This window comes from Tachypleus tridentatus, chromosome 9, assembly GCF_004210375.1.
Source record: "Tachypleus tridentatus isolate NWPU-2018 chromosome 9, ASM421037v1, whole genome shotgun sequence".
Classification (NCBI taxonomy): Eukaryota; Metazoa; Arthropoda; class Merostomata; order Xiphosura; family Limulidae; genus Tachypleus; species Tachypleus tridentatus.
Window position 1 is genome coordinate 7,716,864 of NC_134833.1, and position 23,730 is coordinate 7,740,593.

General features: G+C 33.7%; 1 protein-coding gene across 6 annotated transcripts in view; it reads right to left on the reverse strand.

Annotated features, from left to right (window-relative positions):
* LOC143224722 (Golgi to ER traffic protein 4 homolog) overlaps positions 1–21,933 on the reverse strand; it is a 34,061-nt gene extending 12,128 nt beyond the window's left edge. For 2 of the 6 annotated variants that reach the window (XM_076452962.1, XM_076452958.1), the window contains exons 1-5: positions 21,207–21,538; positions 17,754–17,832; positions 12,201–12,282; positions 9,397–9,552; positions 4,560–4,698 (exon numbers count right to left, since the gene is read on the reverse strand). In XM_076452962.1, coding sequence (XP_076309077.1) covers positions 4,560–4,698; positions 9,397–9,552; positions 12,201–12,282; positions 17,754–17,832; positions 21,207–21,328 — 578 coding nt within the window. In that variant the 5' untranslated portion in view covers positions 21,329–21,538. The other 4 variants (XM_076452959.1, XM_076452960.1, XM_076452963.1 and 1 more) reach the window with 4 other exon arrangements.
* Positions 21,934–23,730: the final 1,797 nt, after the last annotated feature.

The following is a 23,730-nucleotide window of genomic DNA, read 5'->3' on the forward strand; positions in this document are numbered from 1 at the left end:
GTGTCGAGCTGTTAATGGACTTTCTATTCTGTTCATAAATTCACATAATTCAGGTAACAGACAACTGTTAGAGCAACATATTCATTCAAAATGTGGGAAGGTCAAAATGTCCAAGTTTAGGTTCTAATAGAATTTGTAACAAGTAGAAAGATTAAAGTGTTTTCAAGTCATAAGAAACAACTTTTATTTCAGTCAGCCATAACTAAAATTACAAAAGTGATAATTATATCTAATATTAAAGAAACATTCATTCTAAATTTTAAATCACTTAGCACAAGCAAAATATGAAACTAATAAATTCACCTGTATGAATTACTTCATTCTATAGAACTCAACATAATGCATTAGCAAAACCTTAGTGTTTGGAAAATTATTGCATACACATCCTTACATCTCAAATCCTACTGTCTGTGTTGCACAATTCAAACCATGATTTATTAGATATGTGAGGAATACCAGTGGTAGGTTTAAAAGCTAACCATCACATAAGCTAATGATGAAAACTTAAACATTAATAACAGTGGTAGTTCTGTTTGGGTTTAAAAGCTAATGATAACAACTCAAACATTAATAACAGTGGTAGTTCTGTTTGGGTTTAAAAGCTAATGATAAAAACTCAAACATTAATAACAGTGGTAGTTCTGTTTGGGTTTAAAAGCTAATGATAACAACTCAAACATTAATAACAGTGGTAGTTCTGTTTGGGTTTAAAAGCTAATGATAACAACTCAAACATTAATAACAGTGGTAGTTCTGTTTGGGTTTAAAAGCTAATGATAACAACTCAAACATTAATAACAGTGGTAGTTCTGTTTGGGTTTAAAAGCTAATGATAACAACTCAAACATTAATAACAGTGGTAGTTCTGTTTGGGTTTAAAAGCTAATGATAACAACTCAAACATTAATAACAGTGGTAGTTCTGTTTGGGTTTAAAAGCTAATGATAACAACTCAAACATTAATAACAGTGGTAGTTCTGTTTGGGTTTAAAAGCTAATGATAACAACTCAAACATTAATAACAGTGGTAGTTCTGTTTGGGTTTAAAAGCTAATGATAACAACTCAAACATTAATAACAGTGGTAGTTCTGTTTGGGTTTAAAAGCTAATGATAACAACTCAAACATTAATAACAGTGGTAGTTCTGTTTGGGTTTAAAAGCTAATGATAACAACTCAAACATTAATAACAGTGGTAGTTCTGTTTGGGTTTAAAAGCTATTCTTGTGTACATAACATTTGCCATTAAAAACTTTTATTTCAAAAACTAAAAGAAACAACTCACTTTATAAAATATAGAAAACAGATGAACTAAGAACAAATTAACATGTGTCACAACATCTACAAGCCTGAACATGTGCATTAGAATGAACCCAGTTCATTGTATGCTTACATACAAAAGGTTTCAATCAAATAAAATAGATTAATAAACTAAAACCTTGTATATCTATACAACAGAATCTGATTCACGGGCAAAACCTTGTATATCTATACAACAGAATCTGATTCACGGGCAAAACCTTGTATGTCTATACAACAGAATCTGATTCCAGGACAAAACCGTGTATGTCTATACAGCAGAATCTACAAAACCTTGTATATCTATACAACAGAATCTACAAAACCTTGTATATCTATACAACAGAATCTACAAAACCTTGTATATCTATACAACAGAATCTGATTCACGGGCAAAACCTTGTATATCTATACAACAGAATCTGATTCACGGGCAAAACCTTGTATATCTATACAACAGAATCTGATTCCAGGACAAAACCGTGTATGTCTATACAGCAGAATCTACAAAACCTTGTATGTCTATACAGCAGAATCTACAAAACCTTGTATATCTATACAGCAGAATCTACAAAACCTTGTATATCTATACAACAGAATCTGATTCCAGGACAAAACCGTGTATGTCTATACAGCAGAATCTACAAAACCTTGTATGTCTATACAACAGAATCTACAAAACCTTGTATATCTATACAACAGAATCTAAAAAACCTTGTATATCTATACAACAGAATCTGATTCATGGGCATAACCTTGCATATATCTATACAACAGAATCTGATTCATGGGCATAACCTTGCATATATCTATACAACAGAATCTGATTCACGGGCAAAACCTTGTATATCTATACAACAGAATCTGATTCACGGGCAAAACCTTGTATATCTATACAACAGAATCTGATTCACGGGCAAAACCGTGTATGTCTATACAACAGAATCTACAAAACCTTGTATATCTATACAACAGAATCTGAATCACGGGCATAACCCTGTATATCTATACAACAGAATCTGAATCACGGGCATAACCTTGTATATCTATACAACAGAATCTGAATCACGGGCATAACCTTGTATATCTATATTCTGAATCTGATTCATGGGCAAAACCTTGTATATCTATATTCTGAATCTGATTCATGGGCAAAACCTTGTATATCTATATTCTGAATCTGATTCACGGGCAAAACCTTGTATATCTATATTCTGAATCTGATTCACGGGCAAAACCTTGTATATCTATATTCTGAATCTGATTCACGGGCAAAACCTTGTATATCTATACAACAGAATCTACAAAACCTTGTATATCTATACAACAGAATCTACAAAACCTTGTATATCTATACAACAGAATCTACAAAACCTTGTATATCTATACAACAGAATCTGATTCATGGGCATAACCTTGCATATATCTATACAACAGAATCTGATTCACGGGCAAAACCTTGTATATCTATACAACAGAATCTGATTCATGGGCAAAACCTTGTATCTATACAACAGAATCTGATTCACGGGCAAAACCTTGTATATCTATACAACAGAATCTACAAAACCTTGTATATCTATACAACAGAATCTACAAAACCTTGTATATCTATACAACAGAATCTAAAAAACCTTGTATATCTATACAACAGAATCTGATTCATGGGCATAACCTTGCATATATCTATACAACAGAATCTGATTCACGGGCAAAACCTTGTATATCTATACAACAGAATCTGATTCCAGGACAAAACCGTGTATGTCTATACAACAGAATCTACAAAACCTTGTATATCTATACAACAGAATCTGAATCACAGGCATAACCCTGTATATCTATACAACAGAATCTGAATCACGGGCATAACCTTGTATATTTATACAACAGAATCTGATTCAAGGGCAAAACCTTGTATTTCTATACAACAGAATCTGATTCAAGGGCAAAACCTTGTATATCTATACAACAGAATCTGATTCAAGGGCAAAACCTTGTATATCTATACAACAGAATCTGATTCATGGGCAAACCTTGTATATCTTCACAACAGAATCTGATTCCAGGACAAAACCGTGTATGTCTATACAACAGAATTTGATTCATGGGCAAAACACAGATAAGGTAGCTGGAGACAACCAGTACTTAACACTGATTTACTGTCACACAACTAAAGCAGCTTGAGACCACCAGTACTTAACACTGATTTACTGTCACATAACTAAAGTAGTTGGAGACCACCAGTACTTAACACTGATTTACTGTCACACAACTAAAGTAGCTGGAGACAACCAGTACTTAACACTGATTTACTGTCACACAACTAAAGCAGCTTGAGACCACCAGTACTTAACACTGATTTACTGTCACACAGCTAAAGCAGCTTGAGACAACCAGTACTTAACACTGATTTACTGTCACATAACTAAAGTAGCTTGAAAACACCAGTACTTAATACTGATTTACTGTCACACAACTGAAGAAGCTTGAGACCATCAGTACTTAACACTGATTTACTGTCACACAGCTAAAGCAGCTTGAGACAACCAGTACTTAACACTGATTTACTGTCACACAACTAAAGCAGCTTGAGACAACCAGTACTTAACACTGATTTACTGTCACACAACTAAAGTAGCTGGAGACAACCAGTACTTAATACTGATTTACTGTCACACAACTGAAGCAGCTGGAGACAACCAGTACTTAACACTGATTTACTGTCACATAACTAAAGTAGCTGGAGACCACCAGTACTTAACACTGTTTTCCCATCACACAGCTAAAGCAGCTGGAGACAACCAGTACTTAACACTGATTTACTGTCACATAACTAAAACAGCTGGAGACAACCAGTATTTAACACTGATTTACTGTCACATAACTAAAGCAGCTGGAGACAACCGTACTTAACACTGACTTACTGTCACACAACTAAAGCAGCTTGAAAGCACCAGTACTTAACACTGATTTCCCATTGAACACCAGTACTTAACACTGATTCAGTTTAAGATGTAAAATTAAGCAACAATGAACATGTAACTTATCCAGAATTAAGATTTGTACTCAGTATACCTTTGCAAAAACAAAACAAACTTGACACACTAAACACGTGTAACATATTACACACTTAAAACACATTAATTTAGAATCAACTTTCAGTCTTCTTCCCGGAGCTTATATCTTACACGTACACTCTTATGCACCCCAAGACTTTGTATACAGTGAGGTTAGATGTAAATTTGATGGATACTCACTGAAGAACAGCCTGAGTGATGAAGAGATCCACTTCACTAGGATAACCTTTGTTGATGTGGTATTCGATCAACATGGAAGCACATCCATCACCATCGGACGAGTGGGTGAAATGGTAGCGAGACTGTGCATAGTTTTTCTCTGTAATGTGTACATTTTTAACATTAAAAAATCAATTTTTGTAGTCCAAGTAAACTTCTGCAACAATTCATCATAATGCCAGAAATCTGTTACTTTTCTGAAATATAGAGAAAAGTGTAAAATCTTACACCTACATGAAAAAAAGAACATTGACCCTTCAAACTTTCCCAGTTAATACCAACTTCAAATATCAGATGAATAATAACACACTAACATTTCTACTTTTGTTATTATTTTCTCTGGTACCAAGAAAACTGTTTTTTCCTACTTATTTTCATATAGAGTCCTGTAATTAAAACAGCATGCTCAAAGGACACCTTTTCATTATTGTAATGAACAACACACTGAACATATGAACCTAACGTGGAAAAACACTCAGGTTCTGTTGTTTCTGATTTTAAATTCCTTTGAATATTAAGGGTACATTGTCAAAAACAAACAAAATATTTTAATGTGTAGTTGTACATTTCTTAAAACACTGTAAACATTAAAGGAAAACAGTGTCAAAACATAGTGTTATTATGTTACAGGTATTTGATGTAAAAAAGATCACACCACCATTGTCCACCTAAGTGAACAAACTGTCTTACCTTCTACTCCATATACAAGGTTAACTTAAACCATTTGAACTTCAACTCCATCAACTGTGACTATACAGCACTGACAGCTGGTATTAAAGTGAACGTTTACTAAGAAAGATTTCTTCAACCATCAATACACTCCTATACAGCACTGACAGCTGGCATTAAAGTGAACGTTTACTAAGAAAGATTTCTTCAACCATCAATGTACTCCTATACAGCACTGACAGCTGGTATTAAAATGAATGTTTACTAAGAAAGATTTCTTCAACCATCAACACACTCCTATACAGCAATGACAGCTGGTATTAAAGTGAATGTTTACTAAGAAAGATTTCTTCAACCATCAAGGCACTCCTATACAGTACTGACAGCTGGTATTAAAGAATGTTTACTATGAAAGATTTCTTCAACCATCAATGCACTCCTATACAGCACTGACAGCTGGTATTAAAGTGAATGTTTACTAAGAAAGATTTCTTCAATCATCAACACACTCCTATACAGCACTGACAGCTGGTATTAAAGAATGTTTACTATGAAAGATTTCTTCAACCATCAACACACTCCTATACAGCACTGACAGCTGGTATTAAAGTGAATGTTTACTAAGAAAGATTTCTTCAACCATCAACTGTGACTATACAGCACTGACAGCTGGTATTAAAGTGAACGTTTACTAAGAAAGATTTCTTCAACCATCAACGCACTCCTATACAGCACTGACAGCTGGTATTAAAGTGAGCGTTTACTAAGATTTCTTCAACCATCAACACACTCCTATACAGCACTGACAGCTGGTATTAAAGTGAATGTTTACTAAGAAAGATTTCTTCAACCATCAAGGCACTCCTATACAGTACTGACAGCTGGTATTAAAGAATGTTTACTATGAAAGATTTCTTCAATCATCAACACACTCCTATACAGCACTGACAGCTGGTATTAAAGTGAACGTTTACTAAGAAAGATTTCTTCAACCATCAACACACTCCTATACAGCACTGACAGCTGGTATTAAAGTGAATGTTTACTAAGAAAGATTTCTTCAACCATCAATGCACTCCTATACAGCACTGACAGCTGGTATTAAAGTGAACGTTTACTAAGAAAGATTTCTTCAACCATCAATGTACTCCTATACAGCACTGACAGCTGGTATTAAAGAATGTTTACTAAGAAAGATTTCTTCAACCATCAATACACTCCTATACAGCACTGACAGCTGGTATTAAAATGAATGTTTACTAAGAAAGATTTCTTCAACCATCAATGTACTCCTATACAGCACTGACAGCTGGTATTAAAATGAATGTTTACTAAGAAAGATTTCTTCAACCATCAACACACTCCTATACAGCAATGACAGCTGGTATTAAAGTGAATGTTTACTAAGAAAGATTTCTTCAACCATCAAGGCACTCCTATACAGCACTGACAGCTGGTATTAAAGAATGTTTACTAAGAAAGATTTCTTCAACCATCAATACACTCCTATACAGCACTGACAGCTGGTATTAAAATGAATGTTTACTAAGAAAGATTTCTTCAACCATCAATACACTCCTATACAGCACTGACAGCTGGTATTAAAATGAATGTTTACTAAGAAAGATTTCTTCAACCATCAATGTACTCCTATACAGCACTGACAGCTGGTATTAAAATGAATGTTTACTAAGAAAGATTTCTTCAACCATCAACACACTCCTATACAGCAATGACAGCTGGTATTAAAGTGAATGTTTACTAAGAAAGATTTCTTCAACCATCAAGGCACTCCTATACAGTACTGACAGCTGGTATTAAAGAATGTTTACTATGAAAGATTTCTTCAACCATCAACGCACTCCTATACAGCACTGACAGCTGGTATTAAAGTGAATGTTTACTAAGAAAGATTTCTTCAATCATCAACACACTCCTATACAGCACTGACAGCTGGTATTAAAGAATGTTTACTATGAAAGATTTCTTCAACCATCAACACACTCCTATACAGCACTGACAGCTGGTATTAAAGTGAATGTTTACTAAGAAAGATTTCTTCAACCATCAACTGTGACTATACAGCACTGACAGCTGGTATTAAAGTGAGCGTTTACTAAGAAAGATTTCTTCAACCATCAACGCACTCTATACAGCACTGACAGCTGGTATTAAAGTGAACGTTTACTAAGAAAGATTTCTTCAACCATCAACACACTCCTATACAGCACTGACAGCTGGTATTAAAGTGAATGTTTACTAAGAAAGATTTCTTCAACCATCAAGGCACTCCTATACAGTACTGACAGCTGGTATTAAAGAATGTTTACTATGAAAGATTTCTTCAATCATCAACACACTCCTATACAGCACTGACAGCTGGTATTAAAGTGAACGTTTACTAAGAAAGATTTCTTCAACCATCAACACACTCCTATACAGCACTGACAGCTGGTATTAAAGTGAATGTTTACTAAGAAAGATTTCTTCAACCATCAATGCACTCCTATACAGCACTGACAGCTGGTATTAAAGTGAACGTTTACTAAGAAAGATTTCTTCAACCATCAATGTACTCCTATACAGCACTGACAGCTGGTATTAAAGAATGTTTACTAAGAAAGATTTCTTCAACCATCAATACACTCCTATACAGCACTGACAGCTGGTATTAAAATGAATGTTTACTAAGAAAGATTTCTTCAACCATCAATGTACTCCTATACAGCACTGACAGCTGGTATTAAAATGAATGTTTACTAAGAAAGATTTCTTCAACCATCAACACACTCCTATACAGCAATGACAGCTGGTATTAAAGTGAATGTTTACTAAGAAAGATTTCTTCAACCATCAAGGCACTCCTATACAGTACTGACAGCTGGTATTAAAGAATGTTTACTATGAAAGATTTCTTCAACCATCAACGCACTCCTATACAGCACTGACAGCTGGTATTAAAGAATGTTTACTATGAAAGATTTCTTCAACCATCAATGCACTCCTATACAGCACTGACAGCTGGTATTAAAGTGAACGTTTACTAAGAGATTTCTTCAACCATCAACACACTCCTATACAGCACTGACAGCTGGTATTAAAGTGAATGTTTACTAAGAAAGATTTCTTCAACCATCAACACACTCCTATACAGCACTGACAGCTGGTATTAAAGTGAACGTTTACTAAGAAAGATTTCTTCAACCATAAACACACTCCTATACAGCACTGACAGCTGGTATTAAAGTGAATGTTTACTAAGAAAGATTTCTTCAACCATCAACTGTGACTATACAGCACTGACAGCTGGTATTAAAGTGAACGTTTACTAAGAAAGATTTCTTCAACCATCAACGCACTCCTATACAGCACTGACAGCTGGTATTAAAGTGAACGTTTACTAAGAAAAATTTCTTCAACCATCAACACACTCCTATACAGCACTGACAGCTGGTATTAAAGAATGTTTACTTGCTCCAATGTTATTTTTCAGTTAATAAATCTACAGTTGTTTATTTCATCATTAAAGTTTCCTTCTTTGTTAGATTTCATACACAGCTACTTAAGGGCTATCTGCACTAGTTGTTCCTAATTTGAAGGTTGTAAAGAGAAGTCAGCTAGTCAACACCACTGACCATCAACTCCTTGTATCTCTCTTATTAACTGTGACATAATAATGCCTTCACAGTTGAAAGGGCAAGTATGTCTGGAGAGAGAATATGAACCCGTGACCCACACATGGGGTTGTTGAGTGCCCTAACCACAAGGCTTGACAGATAATGAAGTGTTACACCATTTCCACAGTGTTAAGTCTGTGTGTTAACATTAGTTTATTTATTAATGAAAGCCTAAAGGTACTTACTTTTCCACACTGCTAAGCCTATGAATTGATAGTTTATTAATGAATGCCTAAAGGCACTTACCTTTTTTTTATACTGCTAAGCCTATGAGTTAGCATCAGTTTATTTATTAATCAAAGCCTAACGTTACTTAACTTTTTAACCTGCTGAGCCTATGAGTTGGTATTAGTTCATTTATTAACAAAACCCTGAAGGTACTTAACTTTCTATAATGTTAAGCCTATGAGTTGGTATTAGTTTATTTATTAAGGAAAGCCAAAGGTTCTTGCCTTTCCACAGTGTTAAGGCTACATGCTGATGCAGATGAGGATGACCCGTGGGATGTGCACCTTCTCCTCTAGATGACCACCTTAAGGCTGCCATTAGAAAACTAAATCTTTCAGGTGACTCCGGCTGCATCCGATCAAAAAGTCTTCCTAGCTTATCTACACATCATGAATAATAAATAAAAATGGTGAAAAACTAACATCCTCTATGAAAAAAACTCAAAGGAAAGGGTATCTATCTTAAATGAACAGCAAGTTACCAATTCTTTCTGGTTTTGGAAAAAGTAGTTTTTCACTTTTGTTTTTTCTGAAGACAAATTTTAACATACATAGCACTAAGTGACTGTAGTAAGATTGATATGATTGTAAATCAACTGTTGTCATGGTTAGTTGTCCAAACCAGAGTTCTTTAACCTTTCCAGGAACCAACTTCCTGCTTCCCTGTTACAGACCACCACTAAAGTGGAAGTACAACAAAATAAAAATAATCATTAATTACATATGATATTATGTTAGTTTTGTTTTCTGTTTAGGGTGGTCAAATGATTTCAACAGATTATAAAAAGCTTAACTTCCTACAAAATTTTTGATAAATTTTTTACATTTTGTTTAGAAAGATGAGAGACCACAAATTTTACCACACAAGTCTGAGAACTGACTTAAAAACTGCAGAACTCGTACTAAGTTTGAAAGCATGCTTAATAAAATGAAAGTAAAATACCTCCTAAAATCAAAGTAACTTTGAGAACAAGATGCCAAAAACAAATTAAGTCTCAGAACTGATTTGTCCAAGTGAGACCAAAACACAACTACAAAACCTGGAGTAAATTTGAAAATAAACACAACAAAATAAGAACAAAATATATACAAGGAACAAAGTCAGTTTGAGAAGTGAATTAACCAAATGATATCTAATATACTTCAAATCTGAGAACTGCAGACAAATTGGAGCAAGATTCATTAACAATATTGAAGACATTACGTCCTGAACTAGTGGCTCAAGGTCAATATATAACTCATACACCCTTAACAAATACATCCAAAATTTTATTTTCACTGAGAAACTGTTTCAACTGTTGGATGAATACACACTGCAAGGTAAGTTTTCCTGAGCTTTAACAGAAGTATAATTCCTACTTAGAATATCAGGTAAGGCAGTTAATACATGATGCTTTAACGTGGAAAGAAGAACTGGGTGTTTGTAACAAAAATTTTCAATTTTCAGCATTTTTGCAACAAGGTTAAAAATGATCAAATCTAAACTGAAAACTCCTATTGTGATAATAATAATAAAATAACAAACATATATGAAATGTACTATTGTTCATTATTTAAAATAAAAAATGCTGACAAAAAAACTGACTGTAGGTAAATAACAACCAGAATATTTTCAGCTTTCGACGAGCATGTGCTCGTGTGTGTACAGATCAGTTTTGTAACTTGAATTAATTAATTACTTACATGAAATACGAGTAGAATGTTGCATTGTTTACACACCAGAGGGTCGATGTATAAAACACTGACCAGATGTACAAAATAACAGTAATATGAAAATGTACATTAAACTGGATTAATTCTAACTGTGTAAATTTATTTTATCTGTAGAAATTCCAAATATCAATAGTGAATTATTTACCATTTTTTATTCTGAAATATTACATTTTAAACATTTTATTACATCATTCACAAGTTAACCAAGTTCAATAAAATAAGGATGAAATTATTGGTTATATAATCTTATTTGATATAAAAAGCATCATAACATATAAACTAACAACACTGTCATCTTGCATCACATTTATATAGCTGTTTGTAATTTGAAAAACAGACTTAACGTAGTCAGTATTTCCAAAATTACAACAGTTACTGTTATATAAACTAGCTAGTCCTAATAATACTATGAGACATCAAACACAACAGTAACTGTTATATAAACTAGCTAGTCCTAATAATACTATGAGACATCAAACACAACAGTAACTGTTATATAAACTAGCTAGTCCTAATAATACTATGAGACATCAAACACAACAGTAACTGTAATATAAACTAGTTAGTCCTAATAATACTATGAGACATCAAACACAACAGTAACTGACACGTACAAATAATTATTTCAGTAGTTATTTAAGTTGTGACATTTTAACATTTTGAGAAAACTAATCACATTTTTATCTCTCTGATCATCTTGACAACATATTTATGACTTACATGTACTGTACGCTTTCATTTACCAATTTAAATCCACAAAATATATCATACATTGCAAACTATACAAACATACCTGGTTATTATACAATCTGTTAACAAAACTGTACAACTATAACAGGAGATGTACTGTGTTAGAAACACAGTTATGTTACAAAACTGTACAAGCAGAGGATGGTAAGTCATAAGAACAGTTGTTTTTTTATATGTAATGGTGATATCAAACTGGTGTACTACAACAGAGAACAGCAACACACACAAGAAAAACATGTTAAACTTAAAGAAAACTATAGTGAAGAAGAAAGAAACTCAGTTAAAACAAAAGTAACAATTTCTATCAGCAGGATAGAAATATTGCATTAGTCAACACTGCTCATTGTCTGCCTCATCAGGAGTGCAAGGACCCTTGGGAGTGAATTTAGAGGAGGGGGTATATACCATTCCCTCTTTGGATCCCATTAAATATCCTAGCAGCCCTACCTATTACTAAAAACAATTACCTACCTGATTAAATATGGTATCATACCAATGAAGATTAAAAACGAACATTAAGCCTAAGACTTTCATATGAAGTTCCAACATTAAAGTTTAACACTTACCAAGGTACTCGTATGAAACAGGTGACAGTGATGTGGTTAAAGCATCCACAACTAGGTTTGCTAAGTCTGCTCCACTGTTATACTGAAAATGTTAATTTACAGATTAACATATCTGAAAAGGTTGCATTTTCTAACACTGAAAATGTATTTCTGATAAACACCTTATGTCACATCTAGCTTTCCCAATTCCATGCTGCCCTCTATATGCAAATGTTTTCACTAACCACTATCCTTAACTCTCCCACCTAATCTCAGGTGTTTCCATATAATATTACTGTAATGTTGCATGCAAGTGAGCATGTGAAAACCTTCCACCAATAGGAGTGTGACATCTCCCTCCTAGCAAAGCTCATTCCCTCTCTGCCATTTGTCCAATCACTAGTTCAAAATTAGGCAAGAAAGTAAGATGCAGTTGAAGAAAGGTGGAAGGGTGGGTAGAGGGAAGGAAGAGATATAAATACAATGCACGAACTCTGCTGGTATCTAGCTAGAGTTCCATAATGAAGAAACAGAGGAAATAAACAAAACCCATGGAATACACATCCTAGAGTAGAATATTATAGATACACACATGGAATACACATCCTAGAGCAGAATATTATAGACACACACATGGAATACACATCCTAGAGTAAAATATTATATACACACACATGGAATACACATCCTAGAGTAAAATATTATATACACACACATGGAATACACATCCTAGAGTAGAATATTATAGACACACCCATGGAATACACATCCTACAGTAGAATATTATAGACACATGCATGGAATACACATCCTAGAGTAGAATATTATAGACACACCCATGGAATATACATCCTAGAGTAGAATATTATAGACACACGCATGGAATACACATCCTAGAGTAGAATATTATAGACACACGCAGGGAATACACATCCTAGAGTAGAATATTATAGACACACGTACGGAATACACATCCTAGAGTAGAATATTATAGACACACGCACGGAATACACATCCTAGAGTAGAATATTATAGATACACGCACGGAATACACATCCTAGAGTAGAATATTATAGACACACGCATGGAATACACATCCTAGAGTAGAATATTATAGACACATGCATGGAATACACATCCTAGAGTAGAATATTATAGACACACCCATGGAATATACATCCTAGAGTAGAATATTATAGACACATGCATGGAATACACATCCTAGAGTAGAATATTATAGACACACGCAGGGAATACACATCCTAGAGTAGAATATTATAGACACACGCACGGAATACACATCCTAGAGTAGAATATTATAGACACACGCACGGAATACACATCCTAGAGTAGAATATTATAGATACACGCACGGAATACACATCCTAGAGTAGAATATTATAGACACACGCACGGAATACACATCCTAGAGTAGAATATTATAGACACATGCACGGAATACACATCCTAGAGTAGAATATTATAGACACACGCACGGAATACACATCCTAGAGTAAAATATTATAGACACACACAAGGAATGCACATCCTAGAGTAGAATATTATATACACACGCATGGAATGCACATCCTAGAGCAGAATATTATAGACACACGCATGGAATACACATCCTAGAGTAGAATATTATAGACACACGCATGGAATACACATCCTAGAGTAGAATATTATAGACACACCCATGGAATACACATCATAGAGTAAAATATTATAGATACACGCACGGAATACACATCCTAGAGTAGAATATTATAGACACACACATGGAATACACATCCTAGAGTAGAATATTATAGACACACACTTGTAACAGATCACACTTCATCTGTACACTCTTCTTCTAGAAAGGAAAGAAAGCATCACAAGGAATGGTAGGATACTGAAGTTCAATCCAGAATATACAACAGCCTTCTGGAAGTACTATCAGTGTGGTGTTGCTGCAACATGTTGAAACTGTACATAACAGTTCAGTCCCAGTACCAAACTACATATCAGAAGGAATTTAGCTTATGAGCCACAGTAGGAGCATCTTCACCATCTGTACCTCAAGTCCAGTGAGAGAGAATTGGAAAGTAACATCTGAATGAGGATTTATGTTGTCTGATGTTGTGCCAACCCAACACCAGACCAGAAAACCAAACATCTGGGTAACAGAAGGATGGAGGAAAGTCATCCAAAGAGGGTGAACTTTCATTCATTGACGGAACAGCACCACTTTAATCTTTGCTAAGTGTATTTGATCATGTTCAGGAGGTAGCTTCCATGTCCCATCATTCCATAAGTTAGAAACTAGTGAGTGGCAAGGACTCTGATGATCCACTAAAAGAAAGAAAGAAAAGGGGGGGGGGTGAAACAACAGTGGGGAGTCAGGAAAAATTCATTACCATGAGACAGTGTAATAGGTGACCAAAACCCATATTTGTAAAAGCAAATCAGCACTGGATGTTAAACTAGGTAGTACTCCCTCTTGCTAGTCAAGGAGTGGATTTGACCTGGAGTGAATCTTGTTTATGAAATCACCTCGTAGATCCCTCAAATGATCTTTTCGAGCACCTAATCTCATGGAGAACTACACTAAACTAGAACAATCAACCATGTACAGATTATACTTGCTAATTATATGGACCAGGAACTCTGTAAAACTAAGGTATGGAAAAAGGAAGGCCTAACCAAGTCAGAGACATTAATTATGATGTGTGAAGAACAGAAACCACACACACTGTAGCCTGATGAGAAAGAAATGGCCAGATGATGGAAAGAATGTCCAACAAAAGTGTGAAGGGTCATCCACATGCCAGTCCAAACCTCCTTCTCCAATGGACAATGAAAGTGAACAGCCAATGAACAAACAAGGTGACAAATTTGCTGGAAAGACACCTGGAAACACTGAAAAGTATCTCCACCCACCAAAAAATATGCTAAATAAATAAGCTGTTAAAACCATATAGCAAGACAACTCAATAGACAGATTGCAAATGGATTAAGAATTCCACACAGTGAAGAGAGAACTGGTAGCCATGAATAGAAGAAATACTGGCTAAATAAAAACAGTCTGCATGATCTGGATCTAACCAAGAATAAAGATATAGGAGTGAACACACTTAGATGTTTTAGGGAGAAAAACACATCCTGCAGTGAGAAAGGGATAAGGATATAGAAACATAATGCACGAAGTATGTATAAACAGAACACCAATGAACACAGGCAAGGAGGAATAGGAAACATGTCTTAAAAATAGATGATATAAGGAACAGGAAGCCAAAGACACAAAGGATAAGAATATGGAGAAGAACCTTAAGGCTCCAGTCAAGTAGACAAGAAGGTCAAGGAGTGCAATGGATGAAAAAGAAAGAAAAGAGCATTGTAAGGACTGTAAGAGGAAAGAACAAAAGAGGAATGGGAAAACTGGAAAGTAGGAGAGAGAGCAGCCTGGTAACTAGTAATATCTGAGACAGCCAAGCCCTGATTGAAAAGCTACATAAACAAGTCAGGCAGCTGGTTAATGGGAAGAGAAGAAGAAGAAAAAAAGGAAGACATCAACCATGATGTACAAACCAAAGGTAAAGTGTGGATGCTGAGAAAGTTAAAATAAGCATCAGAGCTGTCCACCCTTGTCAACCAAAGGTAAAGTGTAGAAAGTTAAGATAAGCATCAGAGCTGTCCACCCTTGTCAACCAAAGGTAAAGTGTAGAAAGTTAAGATAAGCATCAGAGCTGTCCACCCTTGTCAACCAAAGCCCCAGATCCACCAGAAGGTAGGAAAACTTTCCATGGTAGATTGAAGAGGGTCAAAACACTAAATGAGACATGAAAGACCTGTAACTGAATGTCTATATTTTGTGTTTTTGGGAATAACAAACAGAAGGGAATAAAAACCCAGAGAAGGAAAAGAAACTACTAAGTAGTGTCCCAGCCCATTAAAAAAAATGTCCTCAGAGAGTTGGTAAGATAATAAACAAGCTCTAGAAGGAAGGAAGGTAAAAGGATAAGGTGGGAAAGGTTAAGGTCTTCTAGTAAAACTTAGAGCACCCAAGAGTCAGCCTCAAAAGACACCCACAGTTATAGAAGTCAAGCTAAACAAGTCCCAGTAAATCTGAGCCAAGACAATATAACTATCAGCATTGAAGTCTACGGATACTTGAAGAATGAAGGGAAGCTGAGAAACAGGAAGTGGAGAAGGTGTGGGAAGATAGAAGACTAAGTAAAATAGAAAGAGAAATGGAAACACAGGAAACAAATAGAGGCAAAGAAAACCATAAGCAATCATCCTTGGCGTCCGATACCAAAGAAATAGACACTCAAACAAAACCCCATTGGCTTAAGAAAGAAAACATTTGCATATAAAGGTCATCACTGAATCAGGAAAGCTAGATGTGAGAGTAGGTTACATACTGTACTGGAAATCAAATTAACTTATCAGAAGTTACAAACCTCATATGATAACTTTCACAGAAGTTTGTTAACTGATACTGTCAAAAATCAAGATCTTATATTACATCCCTGCATTTTCTACATTCTGACAAGGTATCCAAAATAGCTGTTGAAACCCGTACTCCATTATGAGAATAAACTGAACTAAAAAAATAAGGAAAAATTGTAATAACTCAGAAATAAAATATTTTCATGATACCACATCTCAGTACAAAATTATATTTAAATGTATCTTTGTTATCAATCAAAACAAGAATGGTTGAATAGTTTAAGAATTACAATGACAATGTTTCAAAATGCAGACACTACTAAATTTACCCATGTACCAATTTGTAACAAATGTTAGTAATGAATTTGACTATTTAGATACACACCAAACAAATTAAAGATATATATATATATATATATGGATTTTATATCATTTGTTTATATTTGCTCATCTTATACAACTGTTATTTTTTTCACATCAGTTCAGCACCGTATGAACTTGTTTGGACTTCCTTGCATTGTCACATAGAAACAGGCTAGGGTTATGTGTTCCATTTCAGTAGGAGCCAAACTTAATTATTATTAACATATTTTTTGGAGTTTTTCTGGGACATGCACTTTATGTAAGTTATAATCTCCACTCTGAAAAATAAATATCTCTACACTAGTGATGTGTTACTACTGTTTAATTATCATACTTGATTAGTAAGTTGTAAGGACCACTAACAATGTTTTAAAGGTATTACTGTCATACCTGATTAGTAACTTATAGGGACCACATGTCCACAAACAATGTTTTAACAGTATTATTGTCATACCTGATTAGTAACTTGTAGGGACCACTTGTCCACTAACAATGTTTTAACAGTATTATTGTCGTACCTGATTAGTAAGTTGTAGGGACCACTTGTCCACTAACAATATTTTAAAAGTATTATTGTCATACCTGATTAGTACATTGTTGGAATTTGGACAATAATATATTTTTATTAAATTGTAAACTGACTAAATATTAAATTACAAAAAAGAAACCTGTTTAAAGGTTTGGTTTCATTTGTTCTGTTTAGATCTGAGCACACAAGAAAGAGAATGGTAATAAAAACAAGTCACAAAGTTCATTGTTAAGATGATTGATTACCTGATGATGCTTCAACAGGATATCAGACCCATCATACAGCAGGTCTAACAACTCTTTGTATTTCTTCTGTGTAAGATATCTAGAAACAAAAACTAGTCTTCATATTTACCAATTTAGATACGTTGTTTAACCATAAAAATCTCTTGTTGCATCTGACAATTTTACTACAATACAAACATAACAAACACCAGTTCTTTCTGAGACAGCTCCCTTCATTGGATAGAATGTTCTTTCTGAGACAGCTCCCTTCATTGGATAGAATGTTGTGCTGGTTTATGTTGAATAATACGATGCTTAAATTACTTGATGTACTGAAAAACAAGCCTAGTTATATTGACTCATTTCTAAAATACCACACAACTAACTGACCATGAAATCACCTTTCAATACTGTTCCAAGTAGCCAGGAATAATACGAAAACTTTGGTTATATTTTGTTTTTCAGTAAGTACAATAAAAAGTTGTTTGAAGTTAATAATTAATCATTAGTACACATTTCAATTATTTTTATTTCAGAATCATAAGAGAATAATTAATAAAATCATGATTTTTTTAACAAATAAAGACCTTAGGATAGATGGAATGGATATTACAAAGTATGATCTTCCAACAATAAAAGGAGTTATCACAGAAGTCACACCTGTGTTGTTCTTTAACCAAGTGTAATTAACAATAACCATTTTAAACTTTTCAGTTATCACAGAAAACTATGACTTTTGAAACTAGCAAACAACTGACATTCAGATTAGGCACCTTAAAGTTCACTAATGTTATAAGTTGTAGAATTCTCACTTGTAAAACATTTGAATATTCTTTTAAAATTCCTGTTTATATGAAGCTACAATTTCATATGTGAAACTAAAATATGAATAAAAACAAGTAACATATGTACAGCTCAAAGTTCACTTAATGTAGCTACAAACAGAATAATGCTTTTGCAATATCAGACATATTGTTATCAATATAACAACACAACACCATCCTGCTAATTTTCATACGTTTGCAGCCAGTCTTTGTAACAACAAAATAAGATATATTACAATCAGTTTGGAATGGTATTATTACTACACCTTCTGCTTTTACCACACGTTAAGTCATACATAAAGATAATTTAAACATTTAACATGAAATAATGCAACTGTCAAATTAATAAATAAAAACTCTTATAAAACTAATATTTAAATTAAAAGAAAAAGAACAGATGAACCTAAATACTCACCACTAACAACAAAACCTTTGTAGGCTACACACTATGATATTATATCCCTTCATTTACCATTCACAACAAAACCTTTGTAGGCTACACGCTACAACATTATATCCCTTTGTTTACCATTCACAACAAAACCTTTGCAGGCTACACGCTACGACATTATATCCCTTTGTTTACCATTCACAACAAAACCTTTGTAGGCTACACGCTACGACATTATATCCCTTTGTTTACCATTCACAACAAAACCTTTGTAGGCTACACGCTACGACATTATATCCCTTTATTTACCATTCACAACAAAACCTTTGTAGGCTACGCTCACGACATTATATCCCTTTGTTTACCATTCACAACAAAACTTTTGTAGGCTACATGCTACTTACATTATATCCCTTTGTTTACCATTCACAACAAAACCTTTGTAGACTACAGCGCGCTACGACATTATATCCCTTTGTTTACCATTCACAACAAAACCTTTGTAGACTACATGCTCACGACATTATATCCCTTGGTTTACCATTCACAACAAAACCTTTGTAGACTACACGCTCACGACATTATATCCCTTTGTTTACCATTCACAACAAAACTTTTGTAGGCTACACATTATTATATCCCTTTGTTTACCATTCACAACAAAACTTTTGTAGGCTACACGCTACGACATTATATCCCTTTGTTTACCATTCACAACAAAACCTTTGTAGGCTACACGCTACAACATTATATCCCTTTGTTTACCATTCACAACAAAACCTTTGTAGACTACACGCTACGACATTATATCCCTTTGTTTACCATTCACAACAAAACCTTTGTAGACTACACGCTACGACATTATATCCCTTCATTTACCATTCACAACAAAACCTTTGTAGGCTACACGCTATGACATTATATCCCTTTGTTTACCATTCACAACAAAACCTTTGTAGGCTACTTGCTATGACATTATATCCCTTTGTTTACCATTCACAACAAAACCTTTGTAGGCTACACGCTACGACATTATATCCCTTTGTTTACAATTCACAGCAAAACCTTTGTAGGCTACACGCTACGACATTATATCCCTTTGTTTACCATTCACAACAAAACCTTTGTAGGCTACTTGCTATGACATTATACCTCGTTGCTTACTTATTTATAGAAATGGAACACAAACTGTGGTGTTCTAAATTAATTCTCAGTCTAAAGTCTATAACTGTTGGACATCATCCGTTTTGTTTATCCTTAATATTTACTGTCACTTTATCAGTACCTAATATCATCTCAGTTATCTGTAAACAAATGAACTGATAAACTGAAAACTCACTACAAGAAAAACTAACTTAAAGACACAAAGGTTACAACAATCTCAGTTTTATCTAAGTTAGTATCTCACACAACATTGGTCTAAACTTCTTAACTCAAGAAGTGTGGTTAAGAATGAAAATGAAGAACATAATTAACAATAGTAACCAAATGATGTTACAGGTGTTATTTAATAGTTTGGTTCTATAACCAAATGATGTAACAACAGGTGTTATTTAATAGTTTGGTTCTAGGTTTACTTACTGATTATTGATATTTATTACAAGTTATTGAAAATAATTGCATCTATGATCAAAACATCATAACTGTTCCAAATACAAATATTACTGTAAAAGCTGCAACTTATAATGAAATGCATTTGAACATTTATGTGTAAAAATATAAGAACATTTAACTGTGCTAAAGTACACGTGTCACTCATACAATGTACAAAAAGTTCTGGTTTTATTAATCGTTAATAAGTATAGTTACAGTGTTGTATACAATTAAAACATTACCAAGTTCTGTTTCGAATATTCGTAAGCTTTCTCTGCCTCAGGATATAACACTGCTTTTATTCTCCTAGCTCCGATATTAATATTATAGATTACTAAGACATACACACAGCATTACAATTTACATACAGAGGTGGCAAATACCGAGTTAATAGTAAAAGCGGACTTAGCGTTTGTTAAACGTGGTGCAAGAAATACTAAGGGATGTAACACAATTAAACTGTCTAATACTGCATCGTACACTGTACAGTGAATTTTGAAACACTAACACTGAGTAACAGTGCAAGTCCCTATTTATAAATTATAAAACTACGTAATCTATGACTAAAAGTATTATATAATACTTAATTATTAACAATTAAGTAATGCAATCGTAATATTATATAGTTTGCTAAAACAAATACGAAATACCATTTAAAGACTTTACCTGAAATATAGTGTTTTGTACATTTGGTGGGCTTCATAATAGTTACCAGTCTCGATATTACATTTGATTTTACTTAAAATTCTGTCTAACCCAACTCTTCTCTCCCTACTACTGCCAGACATGTTGCCGAAAGAAGGGCTGAGTTAAAAGGTGAAATACGAGAAAGTTCAATTCAAATAAATAACAAACGGGCAAATATCAAAATATTTTATAAACTAAGAAAACCAAGATATAAAAGTATGTAAGATATACTGTATATTCCTTTAAAAAAATTTACTTCCTTAAAGACAATAAGTTGTCATAAAAACTTCTGAAATATACGACGAAATATCTCACACCTCGTACATAGACGATATAACGTGCAAACAACACAAACTGTAAAAACTTACTTGTTCTCCGTATTGCTACATCTAATAATATATTTCTTCCAAGAAAATAGGAGCAAAAATAACGAAAACCAGCAAATTTTGAATAGACTGGGAGATCCGGGGAAAACTGGATAAATAATCACTGGGGTGTACTAAAAATATTGGATTTACTATTTCAGTCTTTCAAATTAGAAAAACAAATCATAGTATTCACAAGAAACAATTAAGTCTGTATAAAACTAATTCTCGCATAGCGATTATTTTAGAAATTGTTTGTTTAAAGTTTACCACAAAGCTAAACAATGGATTATCTGTGCTCTGTACACCACGGGTATCGAAACCCAGTTTCTCGCATCGTAAGTCTGCAGACATACCGCCGTGGCAATGTGGAACTGTTTTATAAACAGTGTAATCAAAATTCAAATATAAAATAAATAGCGATTTTAATAAACTAGTTCCATAACCATCTCTGGAAATGTTAATCTATATAGTATTTCCAGATAAACTGTTATCCTTATATACATTAATTTCCATCAGTTTTATTTTGGGAGATTCGTTCAGAGTACAACTAAAGCTGACTAAATAACTGATTTTTGAGCTAACGTAATAAACGGACTAAAGATGTAAATTGTAAAACAATATTTACTTATATCGCAATGCAAAAAGAAAAGAGGAAGAGTGTGCTTGGACAATACAAGATTGTCATCATAACATAACAAAGCGCCTATCGTTCCATCTCAGCTGTCCGGTTCTCTAAACTATTTGATAACTAAATTTTAAACCAATCTTAAAAACCACCCCTTATCATTCATATATTTATCAAAGTTTATATTAACCTCAGTTTAATTTGTACAACCGAAGTAAAATTACCACGCCTATAATTACTGGGACAATTATTAACCCCTTTTCTTAAAAAAGGAGTTATATAAACTAGCTTCCAGACCTCTGGTACCTGTCCTCTATTTTCAAGGACTGATAAAAGAAAAAAAATGCAGCGAGTGACTCTCATATCCTATCTTTAACCTTCGTAGGGAAATGTTATTCGACACAGGAGTCTTATCGTTCTTTAAACTTCCCAATTTATAATTAACCAGATCATAATTAATATTCATTAAATAAGCAAGATACGGAATATTCTTTATATCTTCCTTAATAAAAAATGAAGAAAAAACAAAATTTAATGACCATCAGATACATGCCTTCCTTTATCATCTATCAAAACTCCCACCCCAGCCTAACATTTTGTTTATTCGTAATGTATTTAAAAATTCTCACAGTTAATGTTTACATTTTCAACAAACTTTTTTTTCGTGCATCTTTATTGATGTCTTCCTGCTTCATCAAATCTCGCCATCTTCTAAATCTCCTGGCAACCATTTATTATTCTTTTCTTTAATTTAAACTTTTAAATTCTTTGTAAGCCAACATATTTTTGTACATACATCCATACTTTTCTTTATTGAATATTTATCTTTTAAAAACTTCCACATTTGAACTGCGTCTCCAGATTTCTCCATTAATTGGGAAGACTATTGCAATAAAAGGGGATAACTATATATGACACAAACTGAGAAAAGATACACTCCATCAGAAACTAGAAATGCGGTACCTCCGTGACTGAGTACCGACTCTCTCAGATATGAAATGAACCATTTTTATCAAAAGCTGGAACAAACCTAATCCAAGACCACTAAAACTACTTTCAAAAAACAGTTTCTCTCTCCATCAGCACAGCGGTATATCGGTGGATTTACAACGTTATCAACTAGTTTTTCGACACGTGTGGTAGGGACAACACAGATACGTAATGAATTTCAAAGTCAAGGGTGCGTTTGACTTTTTGTTGTCATATAATTGTCGTATTTTATTATCTTACTCCTTAGAAATGTAATAAATCAACAAGTTTCTCTACATATTTGTTTACGTAACAGAAGTAACTGTTTTAGCAATAACTTTTGTAACTTGATCGAAATGGGATGTGTTCGAAAGACAAGTTCGTTACCTATTTTTGAACATGTTAGATTTATTAACCATAAATAATTTTCAAGTTTAAAATGAGATGAATACTATTTATTCACATTACGTTTAATAGTTAGAAAACACTTGTTTCATCATTTCATACATGTTCACAACGTAGCCTAGAGTACGTTATTTAA